The 25296-nt window shown below is 43.7% G+C and overlaps 1 protein-coding gene and 1 non-coding gene across 2 annotated transcripts in view; one reads left to right on the top strand and one right to left on the bottom strand.

The window, feature by feature from the left end:
* Window positions 1-2625: 2625 nt before the first annotated feature.
* LOC114673330 (small nucleolar RNA U13) lies at window positions 2626-2729 on the bottom strand. The gene has a single exon (XR_003724046.2). It is a non-coding gene; the product is annotated as a small nucleolar RNA U13 (small nucleolar RNA).
* Window positions 2730-4940: 2211 nt separating this feature from the next.
* PITPNC1 (phosphatidylinositol transfer protein cytoplasmic 1) overlaps window positions 4941-25296 on the top strand; it is a 284988-nt gene continuing 264632 nt past the window's right edge. Inside the window, exon 1 of the mRNA XM_077972577.1 lies at window positions 4941-5214. Within this exon, the coding sequence (XP_077828703.1) occupies window positions 5074-5214 (141 nt within the window). The 5' untranslated portion in view covers window positions 4941-5073. The remainder of the gene's footprint in view (window positions 5215-25296) is intronic.

A 25296-nucleotide genomic window follows, 5' to 3' on the forward strand; every position in this document is an offset into this window, starting at 1 on the left:
GTTCTGTAGGTTGCCTGTTCACTCTGACGGTAGTTTCTTTTGCTGTGCAGAAGCACTTTAGTTTAATTAGATCCCATTTGTCAATTTTGACTTTTGTTGCCATTGCTTTTGGTGCTTTAGACATGAAGTCCTTGCCCATGCCTATGTCCTGAAGGGTATTACCTAGGTTTTCTTCTAGGGTTTTTATGGTTTTAGGTCTAACATTTAAGTCTCTAATCCATCTTGAATTAATTTTCGTATAAGGAGTAAGGAAAGGATCCAGTTTCAGCTTTCTACTTATGGCTAGCCAATTTTCCCAGCACCATTTATTAAGTAGGGAATCCTTTCCCCATTTCTTGTTTTTGTCAGGTTTGTCAAAGATCAGATGGCTGTAGATGTGTGGTATTATTTCTGAAGGCTCTGTTCTGTTCTATTGGTCTATATCTCTGTTTTGGTACCAGTACCATGCTGTTTTGGTTACTGTAGCCTTGTAGTATAGTTTGTAGTATAGTATAGGCATCAGGTAGCGTGATGCCTCCAGCTTTGTTCTTTTGGCTTAGGCTTATCTTGGCAATTTTTTGTATTTTTAGTAGAGATGGGGTTTCATCATGTTGCCTAGGCTAGTCTTGAACTCCTGAGCTCAGGTGATCCTCCCTCCTTGGCCTCTGAAAGTGCTGGGATTACAAGCGTGAGCCACCATGCCTGGCCCCTATTCAACATTTTGTATACGCCTCTTCTTGATCCCAGACCTTCTATACATATAGCATTATAGAGGATTTAGTTTTCAATAACTTGCTATTTTTTCCTAGTAAATTTTCAAAGAGATATCATTCACATGCCACAAAATTAATTCTTTTAAACAAATGTACAGATCCCTGGATTTTAGTATTCTTAAGGTTGTGCACCCATCACCACTATTCAATTCTAGAATATTTTCTTTTCCTTTTTTGGAGATTGGGTCTTGCTGTGTTGCCTGGGCTGGAGTACAGTGGCTTTTCACAGGTGCGATCATCACGCACTTCAGCTTTGAACTCCTGGGCTCCAGCAATTCTCCTGCCTCAGCCTCCTGAGTAGCTGGATTTCAGGTGTGTGTCACCTTGCTTGGCTAATTCTAGAATATTTTCACTACTGCCAAAAGAAACCTTATATCCATTGGCAGACACTCCCCATTTCCCGGTTTCCCCAACCACTGATAGCTACTAATCTATACTTTCTATCATTACGGATTTGCCTGTTCTAGACATTTCATGTAAATGGAATCATACAATGTGTGACCTTCATGTTTGGCTTCTTTTGCTTAGCATAATGTTTAATAAAAGTGTGTGTTGGAGCATGAAGCAGTAAGTACTTCATTTCTTTTCATGGCTTATTTATATATATAAGATTTTTGTTTGTTTGTTTGTTTTTTGAGATAAAGTCTCGCTCTATCTAGCAGGCTGGAGTGCTTTGGTGCGATCTCAGCCCCCTGCAACATCCGCCTCCCAGGTTCAAGAGATCCTCCCGCCTCAGCCTCCCGAGTAACTGGGATTACAGATGTGTGCCACCATGCCCGGCTAATTTTTGTATTTTTAGTAGAGGCAGGGTTTCACCATGTTGGCCAGGTTGGTCTCGAACTCCTGGCCTCAATTGATCCCTCCACCTCTTCCTCCTAAATTGCTGGGATTACAGGTGTGAGCCACCATGCCTGGCCTCATGGCTTAATAATGTTTGATTGCATGGATATACAATATTTATATTATTGGACATTTGGGTTGTTTCCAGTTTTTGGCTATTATGAACAATGCTGCTATGAACATTCACGTACAAGCTTTTATTTAATCACTTGTTTTCAATTCTTCGGGACATATACCTAGGGGTGGAATTGCTGGGTCATATGTAATTCTATGTTTAGGTTTTTGAGGAACTGCCAAACTGTTTTTCACAGTGCCTGCACCGTTTTACATTCCCACCTACAGTGTACGACGGTTCCAGTTTCTCTGCATCCTGGCCAGCACTGTACTTTCTGTCTTTTTGGTCCTAGCCATTCTAGTAGGTGTGAAGTGATATCTCATTGTGGTTTTGATTTGCATTTCCCTAATGACGAATCATGTTGGAAATCTTTTAATCTACCAGCAATTTGTATATCTTCTTTGAATAAATTTCTGTTCAAATCCTTTGTCTAGTTTTCAGTTGGGTTACATGTCTTCTATTGTTGAGTTGTAAAACTTCCTCATATGTTCTTGATGTTAGACCCCCATCAAATATTTGATTTACAAACATTTTCTTCCATTCTGTGGGTTGTCTTTTCACTTTTTCATAGTGACCTTTAAAACACAAAAGTTTTAAATTTAAAAAAACTAAAATAAGGCTGGCGTAGTGGCTCACACCTGTAATCCCAGCACTTCGGGAGCCTGAGCTGGGCAGATCACCTGAGGTCAGGAGTTTGAGACCAGCCTGACCAACATGGAGAAACCCTGTCTCTACTAAAAATATAAAATTAGCCAGGTGCGTGTAATCCCAACTACTCGGGAGGCTGAGGCATAAGCCTGAATTGCTTGAACCCAGGAGGTGGAAGTTGTGTGAATCGAGATCACGTCCAGCCTGGGCAACAAGAATGAAACTCCATCTCAAAAAAAAAAAAAAAAATTTAAAATAAATTATTTTTTACATCAGATAGGCAATGTGCTGATGTCATAATAAGGTTTGAGAGAGGCACATCTCACACATGAGTGTGAAAACCCAATCTCTATGCTTGTGAACCACAAAAGGTTCAAAAGTTTTATTTTATTTTTTGAGACAGAGTCTCGCTCTGTTGCCCAGGCTGGAGTGCAGTGGGGCAGTCATGATTCAACGCAGCCTCTGCCTCCCCAGTTCAAGGTATTCTTCTGCCTCAGCCTCCCAGTAGCTGGGATTATAGACATTCACCACCACGCCCAACTAATTTTTTTGTAGTTTTAGTAGAGACAGAGTTTTACCATGTTGCCCAGGCTGGCCTTGAACTCCTGAGCTCAGGCAATCCGCCCAACTCGGCCTCCCAAAGTGCTAGGATTACACGTGTGAGTCACCTTGCCTGGCCTAGGATCAAACTTTCTTTTTTTTTTTTTTTGAGACAGTTTCGCTCTTTTTGCCCAGGCTGGAGTGCAATGGCACGATCTCAGCTCACCGCAACCTCTGCCCCCTGGATTCAAGCGATTCTCCTGCCTCAGCCTCTCGAGTAGCTGGGATTACAGGCATGTGTCACCATGCCTGGCTAATTTTTGTATTTTTAGTAGAGACGGGGTTTCTCCATGTTGGTCAGGCTGGTCTTGAACTCCCGACCTCAGGTGATCCACCCGCCTTGGCCTCCCAAAGTGCTGGGATTGCAGGCGTGAGCCACCGCACCTGGCCAAGTTTTTTTTTTTTGAGATGGAGTCTCACTCTGTCGCCTAGGCTGGAGTGCAGTGGCGCAATCTTGGCTCACTGCAACCTCCACCTCCCAGGTTCAAGTGATTCTCCTGTGTTAGCCCCCCAAGTAGCTGGGATTACAGGCGCGCGCCACCACATCCGGCTAATTTTGTACTTTTAGTAGAGGTGGGGTTTCACCATGTCGTCCAGGCTGGTCTCAAACTCCTGACCTCAAATGATCCACTCACCTTGGCCTCCCAAAGTGCTGGGATTACAGGCATGAGCCACTGTGCCCGGCCCAAATCATTCATTTCTTTATGGCTAAAAAATAGTATCCTTTGTATAAATCTGCCATGATGTATTTATTTATTCTTCGCTCCATACAGATTGGGTTGTTTCCAGAGGTTGCTATTATGAACACTGTTGCTCTGAACTCACTTGAATGTGTATGCGTGAGTTTCTCTCCAGGGTATGCGCCTAGAAGTGTAGTGCGTGCACGTGTTTTCCAAAGCGATTGGTATACTTACGCTCCTATCAGCGATGTGTCAGAATTACATTTTGGAAAACAGTTTTAAGCATTGTGTTTGTTCTGTCTCTCATTGAAATAAGTCATTACTAAAAAGAAACAAGTGGTATTTGCAAGTGAAATTTGCCTTTTAGGCCTCTGATATTTTATTAGCAAGAATTAAACAAGCAAAAGGCCAATAGCTTGAGAACGTAGTATGCAATTAGTATCTCTTTGTTTTGTTTAATTTATTTTATTTTTTCACAGCGAAGACTTAACTATCTCTTTACATTTTAAAATATTAATGTGGAGCTTAAACAGGTCTTTGGCTGGTTTGTTTGTTTTTCAGACAGGGTCTCACTCTGTCACCCAGGCTGGAGTGCAGTGCAGTGGCGCAATCACAGCTCACTGCAGCCGCGACCTCCCAATCCCAAGTGATCCTCCCACCTCAGCCTCCTGAGTAGCCGGGACCACAGGTGTGCACTGCCACACCCAGCTAATTTTTTTGATTTTTTTTTTTTTGTAGAGATGATGTCTTGCTATGTTGCCCAGGCTGGTCTTGAACTCCTGGGCTCAAGCGATCCTCCCACTGTGGCCTCACAAAGCACTGGGATTACAAGGGTGAGCCACTGACCGCACCGGCCTGGTGAAGGTTTTTGCTATTAGTAGGTGAGTCTGTGTGTTAATTAAAGCAACATCACACCAGTCTACTATTGCTTTCTTACCTAGGGTCTGGAGCAAGTATAATAGAGCAGTTGGACTGGGCTGGGTGGCTCACACCTGTAATCCCAGCACTTTGGGAGGCCGAGGCGGGTGGATCACGAGGTCAGGAGTTCAAGACCAGCCTGGCCAAGTTGGTGAAACCCTGTCTCTACTAAAAATACAAAAATTAGCTGGGCGTGGTGGTGGGCACCTGTAATCCCAGCTACTTGGGAGGCTGAGGCAGAGAACTGCTTGAACTCGGGAGGTGGAGGTTGCAGTGAGCCGAGACTGCACCACTGCATTCCAGTGTGGGCGACAGAGTGAGACTCCATCTCAAAAAAAAAAAAAAAAAAAAAAAAAGAGCAGTTGACAGAGTATGAAAGGGAGGTGGGAGTGCTTCCTTTTCTTGGTACTCACCTATTAGCATACAGTGGTTATGCTAAGACAGAATCCTGCCCATAATGATGAGACACCTACCCTATTTCATGATCTTATTCAATAGTATCATATGAAAAGGTTGAAGGATGCAGAATTGGGCCAGTAGTGCTCAGAACCTTGAAAGAGTTGGAAATTCTCTCTGGAGTGGGGCAAATCTACAGCTTATAAAGAAAGCGAGTCGTCCTGGAAAGCACAGCACACAGGTCACCACGGATGGCCAACAGGAGGTAAAGAAATGCTCCTGGAAGGTGGGTGGGCTGGGGAGGTGGGCAGCCTGCCTGGCAGAGAAGCATGTTGGAAAGTGCTTCAATTGGGAGCTTGGGCCCAGGGACAGAATGCCACTTATGAGGCAGGAGTAAGGGGAGGAGAAAGGAGAAACTGACAAGATGCCCCAGGCCCAGGAGAACCTGTGTCCTAGTAGGTCACCAGGCCCTGTGTTAAAGAAACGGGAACCTGAAGACCAGTAGGCAACTTGGCATCAGGAACAAGGTAATGTTATGATTGGTTATCATAACTGGGGTATGAGATCAGAGCTAGATGGACTTGCTCCTTATTCCTCGTACAGAGAGTAATAATGACTATCATCCTGGGGGTACTTAATAAGGGCTAAGCACTTATGTGTATTAATTTGTTTAATCTACACAACAATCCTGTGAAGTAGATTTGGTTACTGTTCCTGTGTTACAAATGGGGAAGTGAGGCACAGAGAGGGAAGTGGCAGAGCCAGGGTTTGAACCCAGATACTCAAGCTCCCTTCCCATGGTACTGTACTTCTTCTAGAAAAACCATGGTTTGGGGAGTCAAACAGGCTTGGTTTCTAATCTTCATTTCAAGCTCATACTATCTTTCTTTTATGACCTCAGGCAAGTCAATGGAATTGTCTGTGACCACAGTTTCCTTATTTATAAAATAAGAAGCCTGAGATTCAGATCACATATGGAAGTGCCTCACCCTTGCCTGGCCCTCAGTAGGGACTTAGTAAATAGCCATTAATACTACTCCTACAAATAAACCTTTCCAAACTGAGCACAGGACTTGGCCTGGAGCCTGGGGCAGGGTTTAATGTGTGCTGAGGATTGGGTAATTTTTCTAGGGGGGATGAGAAACATGGGGGTCAAAATTCCAAGTAGATACTGTACTGACAAAACTAGGTGCTGATGGCACAAGCTCCAGGAGCCTTGGAATTAGCCAAGTTCTCCAACTTGACTAGAGACTAGGTTAAAATCTCAAAGACCTCATCCCTCATCTCTGTGATTAGGCTCTTGATTGCTGTGACCTTACCTTAAATAAGCCCTGATTTAACCTGAAAGAGAAGAAATCAGAACATGACAAGGTCTGCTGTTTCACCTTCTTACATATTTATCTTTTTTTTTTTTTTGAGACGGAATTTCACTCTTGTTGTCCAGGCTGGAGTGCAGTGGTGCGACCTCGGCTCACCGCAACCTCCGCCTCCCGGGTTCAAGTGATTATCCTGCCTCAGCCTCCCGAGAAGCTGGGATTACAGGCGCCTGCCACCACGCCCAGCAATTTTGTATTTTTAGTAGAGGCAGGATTTCTCCATGTTGTTCAGGCTGGTCTTGAACTTCTGAGCTCAGGTGATCCGCCCGCTCAGCCTCCCAAAGTGGTGGGATTACAGGCGTGAACCACTGTGCCCTGGCCTTCATATTTCTCTTTATACTTAACTTCCTTTTTCCTTATGTTTCCCATTTGCAAGTTACTTTCTAGTTCTTATTGATCGTCTCCTTATTACTGTTTTTTCCCCTGTAATGAGTTGGCTGCTAGATAATACCTTCGGTGTTTTTGAGAATCTGAGAATGATGGAGGAGAAATGGAAAGATAGGAAGAGAAAGAGATTACATTAGGAATTAAATTTCTTGTTCCTCTTTTTCTGATATGAAACCAAATTGGAGGTTAGATCATCCAGAAAGAGAATTCAGTGTTTTCCAGTTTTCCAACCTGCTTGCTCATAAGAATGACTTGAGTGGTAGATCTTGATTCAGTAGTTCTGAGGATAGCACAAAGAATTTATATTTTTAGCAAACACTCTCCATGATTATAGTATTATATGGGAATTACACTTAAACCTTCTTTAAATAAAGCCCCCAAGTTTGACCCATTAGCTTAGCTACAGAATTACTGAATATTTTTAGTCTGGCAATACTGTCAAGAAAAAGCACTTTATAATGTGCTTTATTTCCCCTTCCTTCCTTCCTTCCTTCCTTCCTTCCTTCCTTCCTTCCTTCCTTCCTTCCTTCCTTCCTTCCTTCCTTCCTTCCTTCCTTCCTTCCTTCTTTAGTATGGAAAAGTTTAAGGCTATATGAAAAATAGAGAGAATGGGTCATCTCTCTAGGCTCAGCCTGTGTGTCCTCATTGCTGTCATGCTGGCCATTGTTCTCTGCCGCTGTGCCCTGAGGCCTCCTGCACTTCTATCCCCACCACCACTATCCAGTCAGTTTGCTGCTGCTTCCGTGGTTGATATGGGGCACATGAGGAGTTTGATGCATGCTGGATGACATGCTTCAACAAGCCAGAGACAGACACCTGGGAACTACATAAATAATTGAACACACTTGCTGGCTATGATCTGGTTCCAGAACCCCAAATCATTGATGTTGCTTTGTAGGCATACAGACAGTTCAATGCTTTTGCTAGGGCAGTTTGCATCCTAGAGGTTGTTAAGGACAATGCAGGACCTCATAAGAAAAATCTACCTCGATGTCATCCAGGAACTCAGACCAACTTTAAATGAATTGGGAATCTCCACTTCAGAGGACCTGGGCTTGGACAAAGTGTAAACCCCATGGACAAGCGTTCCAAGGATTTATTGGTATTGCTACTTGATTGTAAACAGTCCCCTGGAAATGCTGATGATAACATGTTACCTTATTTGAACACCTTTTTCTTTTATTAAATACCAAACCATGCTATGGTAACTTGGACTTTAATAAAAGGGAAATGAGTTTGAACTGAAAAAAAAAAAATAGGCAGAATGGTGTGATAGACTCCTGTATACCCTCAACCTAGCCTTATCAGTTTTCAAACCATGGCCAAGTAAGAGGCACTTTTGAAAGAGAACATAGGAGGAGTTACCAAAGAGTAAAGGCAGAAATTAAAAGCAACTGTGCCTGCTTTGTTTAGAATACCCAAAACCTGGAAACAATCCAGATGCCCACCAATAGGTGAATGCATCAAACAATTGTGGTATATCCTTTCAATGGACTACTATTCAGCAGTGAAAAGGAATGAACTATTTATACATACAACATGCAAAAATTTAAAAATAATTATGCCGAATGAAAAGAGCCCCTCCCCCATATATACTGTGTGCATCTATGTATATAAAATTCTGGAAAATTATACATATGTAAAATTCTAAAGGTCTGCAAACTGCATTCCAAGGGCCAATTCCAGCCCATCACCTCTTGTAAATAAGGTTTTATTGGAACACGGGCACACTCAAGGTATTGCCTATGGCTGCTTTTGTGTTACAATGGCAGAGTTGAGTAGCGGTCAGAGAAGCCATATAGTGTGCAAAGCCAAAAATATTTACAATCTGACTTTTTTATTTAAAGTTTGTCAACCCCCAGGGGTTGAAACAGACAGTAAACAACACAAAATAAACACAGATAGGAATAATGACAAATCACAATCAATGCTATGTCAATAGAGAATATCTGGGACAAAGGGGAAGGTCCAGTGGAATTGAAATACTCATCAGTTTCTGAGTGTGTTTTATAGAGTTTTTCTGTTTCTGTGTCTTTGCACATTCTTTATTTCTATTTTTTGAGACAAGGTCTTGCTCTGTCACCCAGGCTATAGTGCAGTGGTGTGATCTTGGCTCACTGCCACCTCTGCCTCCTGGGTTCAAGCGATTCTTCCATTTCAGCCTCCTGAGTAGCTGAAACTACAGGTGTGTGCCACTAGGCCCGGCTAATTTTTGTACTTTTTGTAGAGACAGGGTTTCATCATGTTCACCAGGCTGGTGTCGAACTCCTGAACTCAAGCCATCCATCTTCCTCTGCTTCTCAAAGTGCTGGGATTACAGGCATGAGCTCTCATGCCTGACCTCTTTGCACATTCTCTTGATCTGTTATGCTGTTTGTTGCCATCTACTGTTGTCAAAATTCTACCTACCCTTCAGGGTCCAACTGAAATGCCACATTCCCAGGAAAGGTTTTTCTCATCTTCCCCGTCATACTTCATTTCTCTCCTGCCCTTCTGTAGCTCAGGACCCTCTCTAGGTGTCACTCCCATTAGATTGTAAGTTTCCTAACAAGACCCACGTCATCGTCTCCAAGTCCTTTGGGTCAGCATAGCCTCTTTTATATTACGAGTCTAAGCCCCTTTGTCTGACATTTAAAGTCCACCTAGACTGACTCTGTTCAGCCTCATCCTCTGCCCTTCCCTTGTGTCCTGGGCTCTGGCCAAATCAAACCACCGTTCCCCAAATGTACTATGTAGTTAACTTTTAATATTGCTTCTTTTTATTGCCTTGGTTCTCTCAAAAATCAGAGTTAATGGAATGTTGGCTATTACAATTACGTGGACATGGTTATATAATGGCCTTGGCGATGCCCTTAATAAATGAAATCTAAAACGTTACATCTTTTGGAACCCAGAAACTCATTCTAACTTTATTCTACCTGAAGCTTTATAACATTTTCTGAAGATCATGTTGTACTCTTCTTTCTTCTTTCATCTAGATGATTTGGTCAACAGTGATAAAATTCCAACTTAGACTTGAGAAATATGCAAGAGTCATGTCTTTCAGAATGAAAACAGTGACTTTTGAAAATCACGCTTGCCTTAAAAAAAAAAAAACCTGAGTATGGTTTATATTTACTACATGTGTAAAAATGTACTGCCATTCTTCATTCTTCTTTGCTCATTAGGTTGAAGAACAATTGTAAAAATTGAAGGCACGGCATTACCGCTGTTATGTATAGATTCATATGGAAAATAGCACGTGGGGGGTGGCTAATGACTGGAGTCTTACGGACCCAGGTACTTACTGAAAAATTCACTTAATTTTAGACATAAGACTTGGTCCTTTTTTTGTACGTAAATTTAAATCTCCCTTTCCTTGTTTACATGTATTGCTTTTTTATTTATTTATTTATTTATTTATTTATTTATTTAGACAGAGTCTTGCTCTGTTGCCCATGCTGGCGTGCAGTCGTGCAATCTCAGCTCACTGCAACTGCAACCTCTGCCTCCCGGGTTCAAGCCGTTCTCCTGCTTCAGCCTCCTAAGTAGCTGGGATTATAGGTGCCAGCCACCACACCTGGCTAATTTTTGTGTTGTTAGTAGAGACGGGATTTCACCATTTTGTCCAGGCTGGTCTCCAACTCCTGACCTCAAGTGATCCTCGTGCCTCGGCCTCCCAAAGTGCTGGGATTATAGGCGTGAGCTACCGCGCCCAGCCCATGTATTGCTATTTTATTTACAATGGAGCATTGTATATTTCACCCACTGTCAGATGGCAGACGCAGCGTATTTCTGCCTGCATCCCTTGGCCCCCACCTCTTATCCTGGTTCCCAGGTGCAGAGATGCTGTTGCACTGGGGTAGGGTCCTGGCATATTTGAGAAGTGCAATTTTTGCTGAACCACATTCCTCTTTTATGCAATTTGGCACCTATGTCACCATTCAAGAACAACTTATATCAGCGCTCAGTGCCCTTAAAAGGAAATGGTCACAACATTCAGCATTATCTCTCTCTCTTTTTTTTTTTTTTTTGAGATGGAATTTCGCTCTTGTTGCCCAGACTGGAGTGCAGTGGTGCAATCTCGGCTCACCGCAACCTCCGCCTCCCAGGTTCAAGCGATTCTCCTGCCTCAGCCTCCCGAATAGCTGGGATTACAGGCGTTCGCCACCACGCCCGGCTAATTTTGTAGTTTTAGTAGAGGTGGGATTTCTCCATGTTGGTCAGGCTGGTCTCAAACTCCCGACCTCAGGTGATCAGCCCGCCTCGGCCTCTCAAAGTGCTGGGATTACAGGTATGAGCCACTGCGCCCGGCCAACATTCAGCATTCTCTTTAAAAAAATTTTTTTTGAGACATGGTTTTGCTCTGTCACCCAGGCTGGAGTACAGTGGCATGATCATAGCTCACTGAAGCCTTGAACTCCTGGGCTTGAGTGATCCTCCTGCCTCAGCCTAGTAGCTAGGACTGCAGGCACATGCCACCATGCTTGGCTAAATTTTTACATTGTTTTGTAGAGACAGGTCTTGCTATGTTTGTCCAGGCTGGTCTCAAACTCCTGGCCTCAAGCGATCCTCCTGCCTCGGCCTCCCAAAGTGCTGAGATTACAGGTGTGAGCAGCTGCACCAGGTCCACATTCAGCACCCTCTTGATTCTTGAGCCCACGATGGTGTCAGCAAGGAAAGAGAGGCAGAGGTAATTTAACCTACATATAATTTCTTGGTTGCCAGCCTCCCTGAGTCTTTTCCATTGTCCTGCAGATCTGTAGTGTTTAAAGGCCTGAATTGAATCTCTTGTATTTTCTGTAAAATTCTGATATTCTTTGCTGTGGGTCATATTTATATTTGCACAGCTCTTAAGTTATTTCTCAATCAGCTGTCTCCCAGTAGCACACCTTTGCAGCTGGTACAATTGAAGAGGTTTCCCTCAGACATGGGAGCTCTGACTGCTTGAAGTCAATGGAGGCTGGGTGCAGTGGCTCATGTCTGTAATCCCAGCACTTTGGGAGGCTGAGGCAGGAGGATCGCTTGAGCCCAGGAGTTTGAGACCAGCATGGACAACATGGTGACACCCCGTCTCTACAAAAAATTTGAAAAAAAAATTAGCTGGGCGTGGTGGCGCGCATCTGTAGTCCCAGCTACTTGGGAGGCTGAGATGGGAGGATCACTTGAGCCCAGCAGGTCCAGGCTGCAGTGGGCTGTGTTCGTGCCACTGTACTCCAGCCTGGGTAACAGAGCAAGGCCCTGTCTGGAAGGAAAAAAGTCAGTGGAACAAGGCAGCATATTGGGATATTCTTTCCTTGGAAGTGTATGTCATAAATCCTTTTACCGACAGATGATTTGGATCTTTAAGGCTCCCAGGCACATGACTGTATTCTCAGGAGATGGTTAGGCAGTAGATTAAGATCTGCTTATTGCCTTGTGACTATATAAAACTCCCAATACCTATTTTTATTGGAGACCAAATTTCTAACTTGTTCAATTGGTCTGCTTATGGCAGTGCTGTTCTGCCAGTCATGGGAGAAGACAGTTTTACATTTAAATGGAATATTCTAACTTTGCTTAGTAAGTAAAAACTGACCCAAAAATAAACGATGGGAGAAAATGGAATTTCAGTGTTTCATGCAAAAAGTTCCTATCACAAGAGAATTGCAGTTTTCATTCTTTGGGTAGGTAGGTAGATTTCTCCATGTTCTGTGAAACTGTGTTGCTGCGGGGAGGGAAGCAAAAAAACAAATCAACAGCTAAGGATAGGGGCATATTAGGATTTTTTTTTTTTTTTTTTTTTTGAGATGGAGTTTCGCTCTGTCACCCAGGCTGGAGTGCAGTGGTACGTCTCGGCTCACTGCCACCTCCGCCTCCTGGGTTCAAGCAATTCTTCTGCCTCAGCCTCCCAAGTAGCTGGGATTATAGACACCCACCATCACGCCTGGCTAATTTTCATATATTTAGTAGGGATGGGATTTCACCATGTTGGCCAGGCTGGTCTCAAACTCCTGACCTCAGGTGGTTCGCCTGCCTCGGCCTCCCAAAATGCCGGGATTACAGGCGTGAGCCACTCTGCCTGGCCATGAGCCACCCCACCGGGCCTGAATTTTGCTTAATAAAATCATGATGAAAATGAATGCGCTTGACCAGAGAAAATGGACACTGGTGATGACTTGGGTAATGTTCAGAAATCACTCAGCCTGTGAGAACTTTGTGCTTCTTAGGTTTGGCTTGATATTACAAAGCTACCACTGGTTACTTTTATGAAAGCTCCCCAGGTAAGGGGCAGAGGACAGCAACCTCTTGGTCTAGATTAACATTCAGTGATATTAAGCAGAGACTGTGGCTTTCGACTATAAGTAAAAGCATGCTTGGGGGAGAAGGAGGAAGGGAGAGAAAAAATGAGAAAGCAGAAAGATGGCAACAGGGGTTGGCAAAGACGCAAGAGCAGGGAGTGAGGGGGAAAGTAGGTACATGTGGTGGAGAAATGGAAGCTCTTCCAATGGTTCCATCAGTTCCACCACACTGGCACGGATTCTAGAAGTTTCCTATTTCTGGAGTAGGACACAGACATGATGCGTTTCCTACTAAGATTTATCCAGGAAACATCATTTCAAGTTGCAGTGCCAGGCTCGAAGATCCTTCTCTATCATTGCTTCAAGTATGGTGGGTTCAGTAGCTTCTTTAATGTAAGAGCTGGTCCGTATTCCCTACCTACTTGGGACGCTTTCTAGTTTTGACCTTAAGTAGGGTATCAGGAAAATTCCAAGAAAGGGGAGACACTGTTTTCCCTGAATTACAGAATAAACCGACTCATTAGAAAAAATAAATTAAACAGGCCAGGTGCAGTGGCTCAAGCCTATAATCCGAGCACTTTGGGAGGCTGATGCGGGCGGATCACTTGAGGTCAGGAGTTTGAGACCAGCTTGGCCAACATGGCGAAACCCCATCTCTACTAAAAATACAAACATTAGCCAGACATAGTGGCACTCACCTGTAATCCCAGCTACTAGGGAGGCTGAGGCAGAAGAATTGCTTAAACCCGGGAGGCAGAAATTGCAGTGAGCTGAGGTTGTGCCACTGCACTCCAGCCTGAGTGAGGCTGGAGACCCAGAGCAATACCCCGTCTCAAAAAAAAAAAAAAAAGAGAGAGAGAGAGAAAAAAAAAACCACAACCCTTTTGTTTCAGAACCATCCACATGTGTCTATCCATCCATAAAGCACAAACTTATCAGAGACAAATCATAGTCTCATTTTGCTTCATGCATTTTGGGCCTGACATCAGTCCGTCTTTGATCCCTGAAGAGTGGTAGAAACAAGTAGTGCTTTTCAGAGTGAAACTAAAAAAGGCACGCTGTGGAAGAGAATATATTTTAGTGATCAGTGATTAGTGAGTCTTTTTATGACATGTTTTGTATTAATTATGATTTGAAAACCTCCAGTGGAGGGTCCTCAGGAATTACTAAGTCAGCCTGTTAGCGTGCCCCTGGGTGCAGCAGGAAGCATTGGAATAAAGAATCTCAATGTGTGACCAAATTTCTAAATTCTTGAGGATGTACAGAAATTAGCCAGTTCTATTTTTCCTTCCTTCCTTCCATCCTTCCTTCCTGCCTGCCTGCCTGCCTGCCTTCCTTCCTTTCTTCCTTCCTTCCTTGCTCCCTTCCTCCCTCCCTCTCTCCCTCCCTCTCCCTCTCTTTCCTTCCTTCCTTCTTTCCTTTCCTTTCTCCTTCCTTCCTTCCTTCCTTCCTTCCTTCCCTCCCTCCCTCCCTCCCTCCCTCCCTCCCTCCCTCCCTCCCTTCCTTCCTTCCTTCCTTCCTTCCTTCCTTCCTTCCTTCCTTCCTTCCTTCCTTCCTTCTTTCTGTCTTTTTGACAGTCTTGGTCTGTTGCCAGGCTGGAGCACAGTGGCACTATCTCAGCTCACTGCAACCTCTACGTCTTGGGTCAAGTGATCCTCTTACTCAGTCTCCTAAGCAGCTGGGATTACAGTCATCCACCACCACGCCTGGCTGATTTTTATATTTTTAGTAGAGATGGGGTTTTGCTATGTTGGCCAGGCTGGTCTTGAACTCCTGGCATCAAGTAAACTGCCCGCCTCGGCCTCCCAAAGTGCTGGGATTACAGGCATGAGCCACCATGCCCGGCCTCACTTCTATTTTCTACTTGGGTTTTTATTTCCATTCCTTTTCCTGACTTGTGTGTATTTTCTCGTTGTAGAAGCACTTAGTGTTTTGGCACTGAGACTTACTTTCCAGTGTTTCTTCTGATCAATCAATAGCCCTTTACTTATACCAACTGAATGTGGTGGAAGGAAAGTCAGGAATGTCTAATGTGGGGGCATAATTCATTATGAAGCTACTTAGAATTTCACTAGCCATGAATGATGCATTATCCATCATGTTAGCTAGAATATACTGGGCTCCAGTCTCTTTTGGGGGATCTTTAGGGTCCTTCTGGGTGCAGGAAAAGAAGATGACATTTCAGGAGATCTCTGCACATTCTGCCCTGGCTTCCTTCCTTCCAGGTAGGCTGAGAGAAAGCTTTCTTCTTGATGGTGCTAGTGAGAACTTGGCAGGTGGAGCAGGAACTGTTAGTTTTTCACTCCCTGTTGGAGTCATTCACACATACAGCTCATACAGAAGATGGATGTCTTTTCTCTTGGTGCCAGAGACTTGAAAACAGAGAACAGTAGCTTTTATTTATGTATTTGTTTTTGAGATGGAGTTTTGCTCTTGTCACCCAGGCTGGAGTGCAATGTCATGATATCAGCTCACTGCAACCTCTGCCTCCTGGGTTCAAGTGGTTCTCCTGCCTCAGCCTCCCGAGTAGCTGGGATTACAGGCACTCATCACCACGCCTGGCTAATTTGTGTATTTTTACTAGAGATGGGGTTTCTCCATGTTGGCCAGGCTGGTCTTGAACTCCTGACGTCAGGTGATCCACCCGCCTCAGCCTCCCAAAGTGCTGGGATTGCAGGTGTGAGCCACTGCACCAGGCTAGAATAGTAACTTTTGAAACCCATTTTTGTCATTCCAAAGTCTTCACAGTGTGGTGTTGGGAAAGCTTGGTTCCTGTTTCAGATGGGTACCCTCACCCCAGTTATGGCTGTTCTTACATCTAATTCTAGGAAGCCTCATTCTTGCATGGTCATAGAAAAGCAACCTTAATTTTCCTGTGTCTTAGTTTCCTTACCGCCCAGAAATGTGGCAAAGATGCAGCATCTGTTTATTTAGTAAATATTTATCAAGTTCTGGGAATACAGCGGCAAGTAAGCCACCAAATCCTTCCTTGATGGGACTCACCCTCTAACGTAGTCAAGGCAATGAGGGACCTTCCAGGAATTAACAAATTATGCATGTAGGTGACACATGAGGCCAACAGGAAATGACCTCGAATTGAAGTTGAAATTTACAGTGTGAGATGAGCCAAGAATCTGTGAACCCTTAGAACTCAGGCAAGGTGAGCTGGTGTGACTTGCAGGAAGTATGACTCAATTGTGACTGTACCCAAGAAGGCTTAAACCACATCATCTGAAGGAAGGATGTGCCAACATATGCTTCCAACGACTAAAAGGAGGGGCAGAGGGAAAACAAAACAGCATGTTCCCAGGCCCATCCCAGGAGGAAGGGAGGCTATTAATACATTCCTTTGACATTGTCTAGTTACCATTGCATAGAGTTGGAGGTGAGCGGCATATGGAGAGACAGGGATTTGGAGACAGAGTTGGAATCCCAATTTTGTCTTATTAGGCGTGGACAAGTCATTTCAACTCTATAAGCTTCAATTTCCTCATTATTTATCTTTTAAAATAGAGAGGAGGTCTTGCTATGTTGCCTAGGCTGGTCTTGAGCTCCTGGACTCAAGCCATCCTCTTGCCTTGGCCTCCTAAGTACACACAGGTGTGACCCACCACACCCCTAGCTTGCTCACTGTCTTTCTTTCTTTTTTTCTGTTTTTATTTTGAGACAGAGCCTTGCTCTGTCACCCAGGCTGGAGCACAGTGGTGTGATCTCGGCTCACTGCAACCTCCACCTCCCAGGTTCAAGCGATTCTCCTGCCTCAGCCTCCCGAGTAGCTGGGACTAGACTACTACACCCGGCTAATTTTTGTATTTTTAGTAGAGACGGGTTTCACTGTGTTGGCCAGGCTGGTCTTGAACTCCTGACCTCAGGTGATCTGCCCACCTCAGCCTCCCAAACTGCTGGGATTAAAGGCGTGAGCTACCACACCAGTCTAGCTTACTCAAACAATGTCTGCTTTGCAGAGTGGCGTATGTACGTTCCTCAGTACCTTCTGTGTGATATGCACTTAGTAAATGTTAGTTCGGCTCTGACGGACTGATCTGAGATTTTGATTCTGTAATTCCCAAGAGTTCAGTATGCTAGAATTTTTTTTTTATTTTAAACATGAGGAAGAATTGGGTAAGGAAGAGCTGTGTTTTAATTGCATTACGGCTCAACTGCTAACTGTTTTGATATGTTGAACAAAGTCCATTGATTCTTCATGGAGGAGCGCTTGCGGGGAGTATGAGTCAGCACATCTGCGTTATTAACTTGTTCGGAAGCTTTTTGTGGCAGATTGATTTTAAAAGCCCCCAAGGAAACAGAGGATTTTATTTAATAGAAATATTGTCAGAATGACATTGAGATTTGGGTTTGGCTTTCAAATCACTGGATACAAGTTGAATCAGGTCTTTTCTCTGACAGATATTAGAAACATGGTGTGTTGGAGAAATACTCTCCATTGCCCGGCAGGGGCCTTACCTTAGGAGAGGGGGATGATATTTGCCTGGCGCACCCTGGTGACCCAACCTAGCTGGCCTGACTTTCTAAAGGCAAGGATGTGGGCTTGGTATAGAGAGGTGGTGAAACCTGAATATTAGTATTTTCAAATCTGATTACTAGTATTTTCAACCGACATGACTGGGCGCAAATCCATCCTCATTTAAATGCAGGTCTACCTGAAATCATGCTTCACTGCAACCATGCACTCCTGGGCTTAAGCGATCCTCCTGCTTCAGCCTCCCTGAAGGTCTACCTGCATTTGAATAAGGATGGATGTGCGCCCAGGTATGTCTTTGTGGGTTTCCAGCCTATAGTTCTGGAGCAAAGGACAAATGGAAGAAAGTTGTTAAAGCAAAGAAGAGTGTTTCTGTGGCTCCTTCAAGAGCAGTTACAGATTTCTGTCCTGAAGCCAGGAGGGAATACACGGTCCAGGTCCCACAGTGGAAAGTTGCGATGCTCCTTCTTGGGCATCTCTGTCCTCATTTGGATTCAGGGCTGAAACATCTGGATCAGTTTCACAGAAGAGGTTTCAAGTAGATTTCTTGCAGTCCTGAAAGTCACACTTCTCTGAAATTGGTTTAACACCAATCCAAAACCTATTGGTGTTCCTGTTACATTTTACAACTCTTCATATGCCCCTTAAGAAATGACCTCTCTAGAGAAGAATCACCAATTCATGGTATGGGAGGATGAACCCCACAGAAATGGTCACAGCTTTTTCAAGTCCTAAACCCTTGCTATGGGCGAGGGTTGACAAACTTTTTTTTCTTTTCTTTTTTCTCTTCTCTTCTCTTTTCTTTCTCTCTCTCTTTCCTTTTCTTTCTTTCTCTTTCTCCCTTTCTCTCTTTCTTTCTTTCTTTCTTTCCCTCTTCCCTCCCTCCCTCCCTCCCTCCCTTCCTCCCTTCCTCCCTTCCTTCCTTCCTTCCTTCTTTCTCTTTTTTTTTTTTTTGAGACGGAGTCTCACGCTGTTGCCCAGGCTGGAGTGCAGTGGCGCGATCTCGGCTCACTGCAAGCTCCGCCTCCCGGGTTCCCGCCATTCTCCTGCCTCAGCCTCCTGAGTAGCTGGGACTACAGGCGCCTGCCACCGCGCCCGGCTAATTTTTTGTATTTTTAGTAGAGACGGGGTTTCACTGTGGTCTCGATCTCCTGACCTTGTGATCCGCCCGCCTCGGCCTCCCAAAGTGCTGGGATTACAGGCTTGAGCCACCGCGCCCGGCCTCCTTCCTTCTTTCTCATTCGCTCTCTATTTCTTTTCTTTTTTTTTTTTTTTTTTTTAAAGAGACAGGGTCTTGCTCTGTCACCCAGGCTGGAGTGCAGTGGCACAATCATGCCTCATTGCAACTTTGTACTCCTGGGCTCAAGCAACCTTCCTGTCGCCACCTCCCAAGTAGCTGGGACAACAGGCATGCACCACCACACTTGGCTAATTTTAAAAATAAATTTTTTTTTTAAAGAGATGGGAGTCTCACTGTGTTGCCCAGGCTGGTCCCAAACTCCTAGCCTTAAGTGATCCTCTCACCTTGGCCTCTGAGAGTGCTGGGATTACAGGTGCGAGCCACCATGCCAGGCAGCAAATTTTTTTCTCGAAAGGCCAGAAAGTAAGTATTTTTGCTATTGCCCGTCATAAGGTCTATGCCACAACCACTCGACTCTGCCATTGTAGCTCAAAAGCAACCATAGACAATAGGGTAAAGGAGTGGGTGTGACTGTGTTTCAATAAAACTTTATTTAACACATAGGCCTCCCTCTTGCAATCCTTTTTGCTGATTGCTTCATAGACCATCATACACTTCCTACGCTCTTTGGAGTAAGGAATTCTTTTGAATATGAATTATATGTTTGGCTGTGGAGAAATAGGAATGCTTTTACACTGTTGGTGGGTGTATAAATCTAGTTCCACCATTGTGGAAGACAGTATGGGGATTCCTCAAGGATCTAGAATCAGAAATACCATTTGACCCAGCAATCCCATTACTGGGTATATACCCTAAGAAATATAAATCATTCTACTATAAAGACACATGCACATGTATGTTTATTGCAGCACTGTTTACAATAGCAAACACATGGAATCAACCCAAATGCCCATCAATGATAGACTGGATAAAGAAAATGTGGTACATATATACCATGGAATACTATGCAGCCATAAAAAGGAATGAGATCACGTCCTTTGCAGGGACATGGATGAAGCTGGAAGCCATCATCCTCAGCAAACTAACAGAGGAACGGAAAACCAAACACTGCATGTTCTCACTCATAAGTAGGAGTTGAACAATGAGAACACATGGACACAGGGAGGGGAACAACACACACCCGGGCCTGTTGGAGGGTGGGGGGCGCAGGAAGGGAACTTAGAGGATGGATCAATAGGTGCAGCAAACCACCATGGCACACATATACCTAGGTAACGAACCTGCACATTCTTCACATGTATCCCGGAACTTAAAATAAAAATGAAAACTAAAAAATACATATGTTTAGAGAAAGGAAGCTTCCATATTTATGTATCATCATGATTTTTTAAAAACATATTTAATTTGCATACAATTTGTTCCACATCAGTTTCCTGTAAAATGGATTCCTCATAAATGCTTGGTAAGGGTATCCATGTTTGATAGGAGGCACACTGATTGATGATGATCGAATTCCTTTTTACTCTGAAGTTCTTTTCATGTGCCGGTGAGTTCCAAGCACCATACTTATGTGCACCTCTCCTTTGCAGCAAACATAAGTTATGAAGTCCCTGTGAGTCCTAATGGCACCGAGGTGCTGCCTCAGGTGACCTTCTCTTAATCCTGAAAAAGTCTCCATGATTGGTCCTGGAGGAGTTCTTCTGGTTGTCTGGAATGAGTTCATACTAATAGTCAGGGCTCTGGGCATTGTGAGACTCTGGCTACTTTCTTTCTTTCCCACAATGTATACTTTCGCACTATTTTTTTTTTTTTTTTTTTTTTTTTTGAGACAGAGTCGCGCTCTGTCGCCCAGGCTGGAGTGCAGTGGTGTGATCTTGGCTCACTGCAACCTCCACCTCCCAGGTTCAAGCAATTCTCCTGCCTCAGCCTCCTGAGTAGCTGGGACTACAGATGCATGCCACCCCGCCCGGCTAAATTTTTTTTGTATTTTTAGTAGAGATGGAGTTTCACTGTGTTAGCTAGGATGGTCTCGATCTCCTTACCTTGTGATCCACCCGCCTTGGCTTCCCAAAGTGCTGGGATTACAGGTGTAAGCCACCACGCCCAGCCATACTTTCTTACTATGTAAACCTCCTCGGACTCTTCACAAGAGTGAGTGAGCTGGATTTGCTGTATTTTCAAAGTCATCCTTCATTACACATGAACATTGGCTGCACCCAAGCTTGGCTGTGAACAGGGCCTGTTAACACAAATTCCATCACTCCTACAGCTAAAAATAAACCATATTTAACACGTAGAAACAAAATTCCAGACAAATATATAATCTGATTTGATTAAATCTTTGTTGAAAATGTTAATGGTGGAATCAGATGCTTACCTTTAAGATGGAAGATTGCATTCCTTCGTGAGCAAGGTGCCTAGAAATGAATTCCAACTCTTGATGTAATCAGAGAGATTGATGGATACCTAAGTGTCTGAAATGATACTAGTTCATCTTGTCTAAGGGCATTCCACCATTTGTGGCACACTGTCCTTGAGGATCAGGCTTATTTTATTTTATTTTATTTTTTACAGATGGGGGTCTTGATGTGTTGCCCAGGCTAGAGTGCAGTGACTGTTCACAGGCACCATCATTGCACACTGCAGGCTCGAACTCCTGGGCTCAAGCAATCCTCCTGCCTCATCTTCCTGAGTGGCTGGCACTGCAGGCATCTGCCACTGTGCCAGGTTCAGTCTTCTATTTCAATAATGCTGCTACTTTAGAGGGTTTAGGAATATTTAGTGTTTACAGCTAGTGTCTGTGTAATATGAAAACATACCATGCCTTGGCCGGACATGGTGGCTCATGCCTGTAATCCCAGGACTTCGGGAGGCCGAGGTGAGAGGATCACTTGAGCCCAGGAGTTCGAGACCAACCTGGGCAATATACTGCCCGTCTCTACAAAAAATAAAAAACAAAAATTAGCAGAGCATCATGGCGCACACCTGTAGTCCTAGCTACTCGAGAGGCTAAGGTGGGAGGATTCCTTGAGCCCAGGAGGATAAGGCTGCAGAAATCGTGCTACTGCACTTCAGCCTGGGCAATAGAGTGAGACCCTATCTCAAAAAAAAAAAAAAAGAAAGAAAGAAAACATACTGTGCCTAGCAATACAAATATGAATAATAGTGACCTGCGAGTAATGAGATTATAGATGCTTTCAAACATTCTTCTTGATGATTTTCTGTTTTACACATATTTAATAATGAATATGTATTACTCTAAGAAAAACAGTACAAAGGTTTTCAAAGTGTTTTGACAGTCATTTACCTGCAGTAAGTACGTTATACATCCCAACCCAGTATAAACTAGCATTTATGTATTTATAAACTTAAAACAAACATTAGTTAACCTTTTTTCCCTACTTGTCTTGTTTCGTTTTTCTTTTTTTTTGAGATGGAGTCTCACTCTGTCACCCAGGCTGAAGTACAGTGGTGTGGTCTCGGCTCACTGCAACCTCCGCCTCCTGGGTTCAAGCAATTCTCCTGCCTCAGCCTCCCGACTAGCTGGGATTACAGGCAGGTGCCACCATGCCCAGCTAATTTTGTATTTTTAGTAGAGATGGGGTTTCTCCATGTTGGTCAGGCTGGTCTTGAACTCCCGACCTCAGGTGATCCACCTGCCTCAGTCTTCCAAAGTGCTGGGATTATAGGCGTGAGCTACTGCGCCTGGCTTTTTTACCTACTTGTCCTGATGTTTTCTATTTTTCTATTTTATCGAAGAAGGAAGAAAGAAAAAAAGAAAGAAGAATATTCATGTATTGACCAGGTAAAATGATTTCATGAACCACTGATAGGTAAATTGAAAACTAGTGGTTATAGGACAGTGGTTGCCAGTCTTGTATTTCATGGGTCAGTAAAATTTAAAAGAAATTTTGGGGATGGATGTAAGATAATTTACTTTTTATGTTGCAAAGTAAGGATATTTTAAAACTTACAAAGTAGCTGGGCGAAGTGGCTCACACCTGTAACCCCAGCACTTTGGGAGGTCAAGGCAGGTGGATCATCTGAGGTCAGGAATTGAGACCAACTTGGCCAACATGGTGAAACCCCATCTCTACTAAAAATATAAAATTGGCCGGGTGTGGTGGTGATTGCCTATAATCGTAGCTACTCGGGAGGCTGAGGTAGGAGAATCGCTTGAACCTGGGAGGTGGAGGTTGCAGTAAACTGAGATCATGCCATTGCACTCCAACCTGGATGAAAGAGCAAAACTCCATCTCAAAAAAAAAAAAAAAAAAAACTTACAAAGTAATTATTTCTACCACCATTATTCCTTTATTCATTTGTCATATTAAAATTTTTTAATGAATTTTATGATTTGGGGGAATTTTCATGTCAAAATATCCTTTCTTTTCTGAAAGAATATTTTAGCATTAAATATTAGAAGGAATACAATTTCAGTAGTTACGTGATGAATACATTTGGGTTTTTGAAAACAGAACGCACTTGCTTTGTTTTTTCCACTTGGCAATGAACTTGTGCACTAGCATTTAAGAATCATTTAGGAATTATCAGTGTAGTAGAAAGAGCCTTGCTTTGAAACAACACAATTTTACTTCCAGTTCTGAATCATTTAATTTTTCTGAATTTCTTTTTACCCATCTGCAAAAGAGGAATCTCAGAGGTGTAGCGATAAGGTTTATAAAGGGTTTAAGACAGTTCTGAATGCCTAGGAGTTTATAAATGGTAACCTCTTTTCTCTGGATCATTAATTCTCCTTACTACTTTGTGATTTTAAAAACTTAGAATGTTGGCCAGTGTGCTGGGTCATGCCAGTAATACCAGCACTTTGGGAGGCCGAGGCGGGAGGATCACTTGAGGTCAGGAGTTTGAGACCAGCCTGGCCAACATGGTGAATCCCCGTCTCTACTAAAACACACAAAAAATTAGTCTATAATCCCAGCTACTCGGGAGGCTGAGGCAGGAGAATCGCTTGAACTCGGGAGGTAGAGGTTGCAGTGAGCTGAGATCGTGCCACCGCACTCCAGCCTGGGCGACAGAACAAGACTCTGTCTCAAAAACAAAAACAAAAACAAACTTGGAATGTTGGCCTGTGTGGTGGCTCATGCCTATAATCCCAGTGCTCTAGGAGGCAGAATGCTCTAGAGGGTAGAAGCGGGAGGATCGCTTGAGGCCAGGAGTTCGAAACCAGCCTAAGCAAAGTAGTGAGACCTCTGTCTCTAAACAACAACAACAAAACAGCTGGGCATGGTGGTGCACTGTCATCCCAGCTACTTGGGAGGCTGAGGTGGGAGGATCAAATGAGGCTGGGAGTTCGAAATCAGCCTGGGCAGCATAGTGAGACCTTGTCTCTACAAAAAAAAAAAAAAAAAAAATTAGACACATGCAGTTGCATGTGTCTGTAGTCCCAGCTGCTCAGGAGACTGAGGTGGGAGGATCCCTTGGGCCCCGGAAGGCTGCGGTGAGAAATGATCACACCACTGCACTCCAGCCTGGGTGACAAAGCAAGACCCCATCTCTTAAAAACAAAACAAAACCACACAACAACTTGGAATGTTGAAAGAAGTTGATTATGTTTCCATTTTATGATGAACTGTTTCTTTAATTTTTACTGTTTTTAGTTTCTTGTCTCTCTTTTTTTTTTGCAATAGAGTCTTGCTCTGTCGCCCAGGCTGGAGTGCAGTGGCATGATCTTGGCTCACTGCAACTTCTATCTCCCGGGTTCAAGCGAGTCTCATGCTTCAGCCTCCTGAGTAGCTGGGACTATAGGCGGCACCACCACACCCAGCTAATTTTTGTATTTTCAGTGGAGACGGGGTTTCACCATGTTGAACAGGCTGGTCTCAAACTCCTGAACTTAAGTGATCCACCTAGACCTTAAGTGATTCACCCGCCTCACCCTCCCAAAGTGCTGGGTCTACAGAGTAAGCCACCACACCTGGCCTCATGTCTTGTCTTACCTACAGCTTTCCCCCTCTTTCTGCATTTTCTCCATCCTTTACCCCCCGAGTCAGCCTCTGTATACCATTATTCATGATGGGAACTCAGCTTGTCTGACAGTTGGTTTCAAGGCACAATTAGAAAATATTCCTTGATAGTACAATGAGTTTGCAGTTTTTAAGTTGTGGTTTTGGCCAGAGATATTAATAAGGGTTTGGACGTTGAGTGGAATACTAAGAATAAGAAAGGGGATGTGCTTAAAATACATCTCATGCGCCTTCTGTTTAATTACATGGTAATTTGTAAAACAGACTGGTTTCTGTGGCCTTGAATACTAATATAGACTCTTCCTCACCACAGCTTATCTTCAAGTCATAAACACAGAGGCATGCATAGTTCACACATCTCCATGTATTTTCTGTTTCCAAGGAAGATATGATCACTCTGAAGAACCAAAAGATGAGTCACTCTGAAAAAGTTTTATTCCTTTGTCTTAATGTCATGACTGTCTTGACAGTTGACTGTGTTTATTTCAGCAATGTTTATATTTAGAGTCTCTTCCGTTTGGCTCAGTCGGATATTTTCAGTTTCACCCAGCACGGACCACAGCCACACTACCTCCTATATCCCAGTGGATAACTTCTGCAGGAAAACTTCAGCTACTTGACACTCTTGGGAAACGAGCTGGGTGTTCCTGATAAGAAAGGTTTACCAGAATCTTGTAAAGATGGTTTCTCTAATAATAGCTAACATATTTATAAGC

The sequence above is a fragment of the Macaca mulatta genome, chromosome 16 (genome assembly GCF_049350105.2).
Source record: "Macaca mulatta isolate MMU2019108-1 chromosome 16, T2T-MMU8v2.0, whole genome shotgun sequence".
Classification (NCBI taxonomy): Eukaryota; Metazoa; Chordata; class Mammalia; order Primates; family Cercopithecidae; genus Macaca; species Macaca mulatta.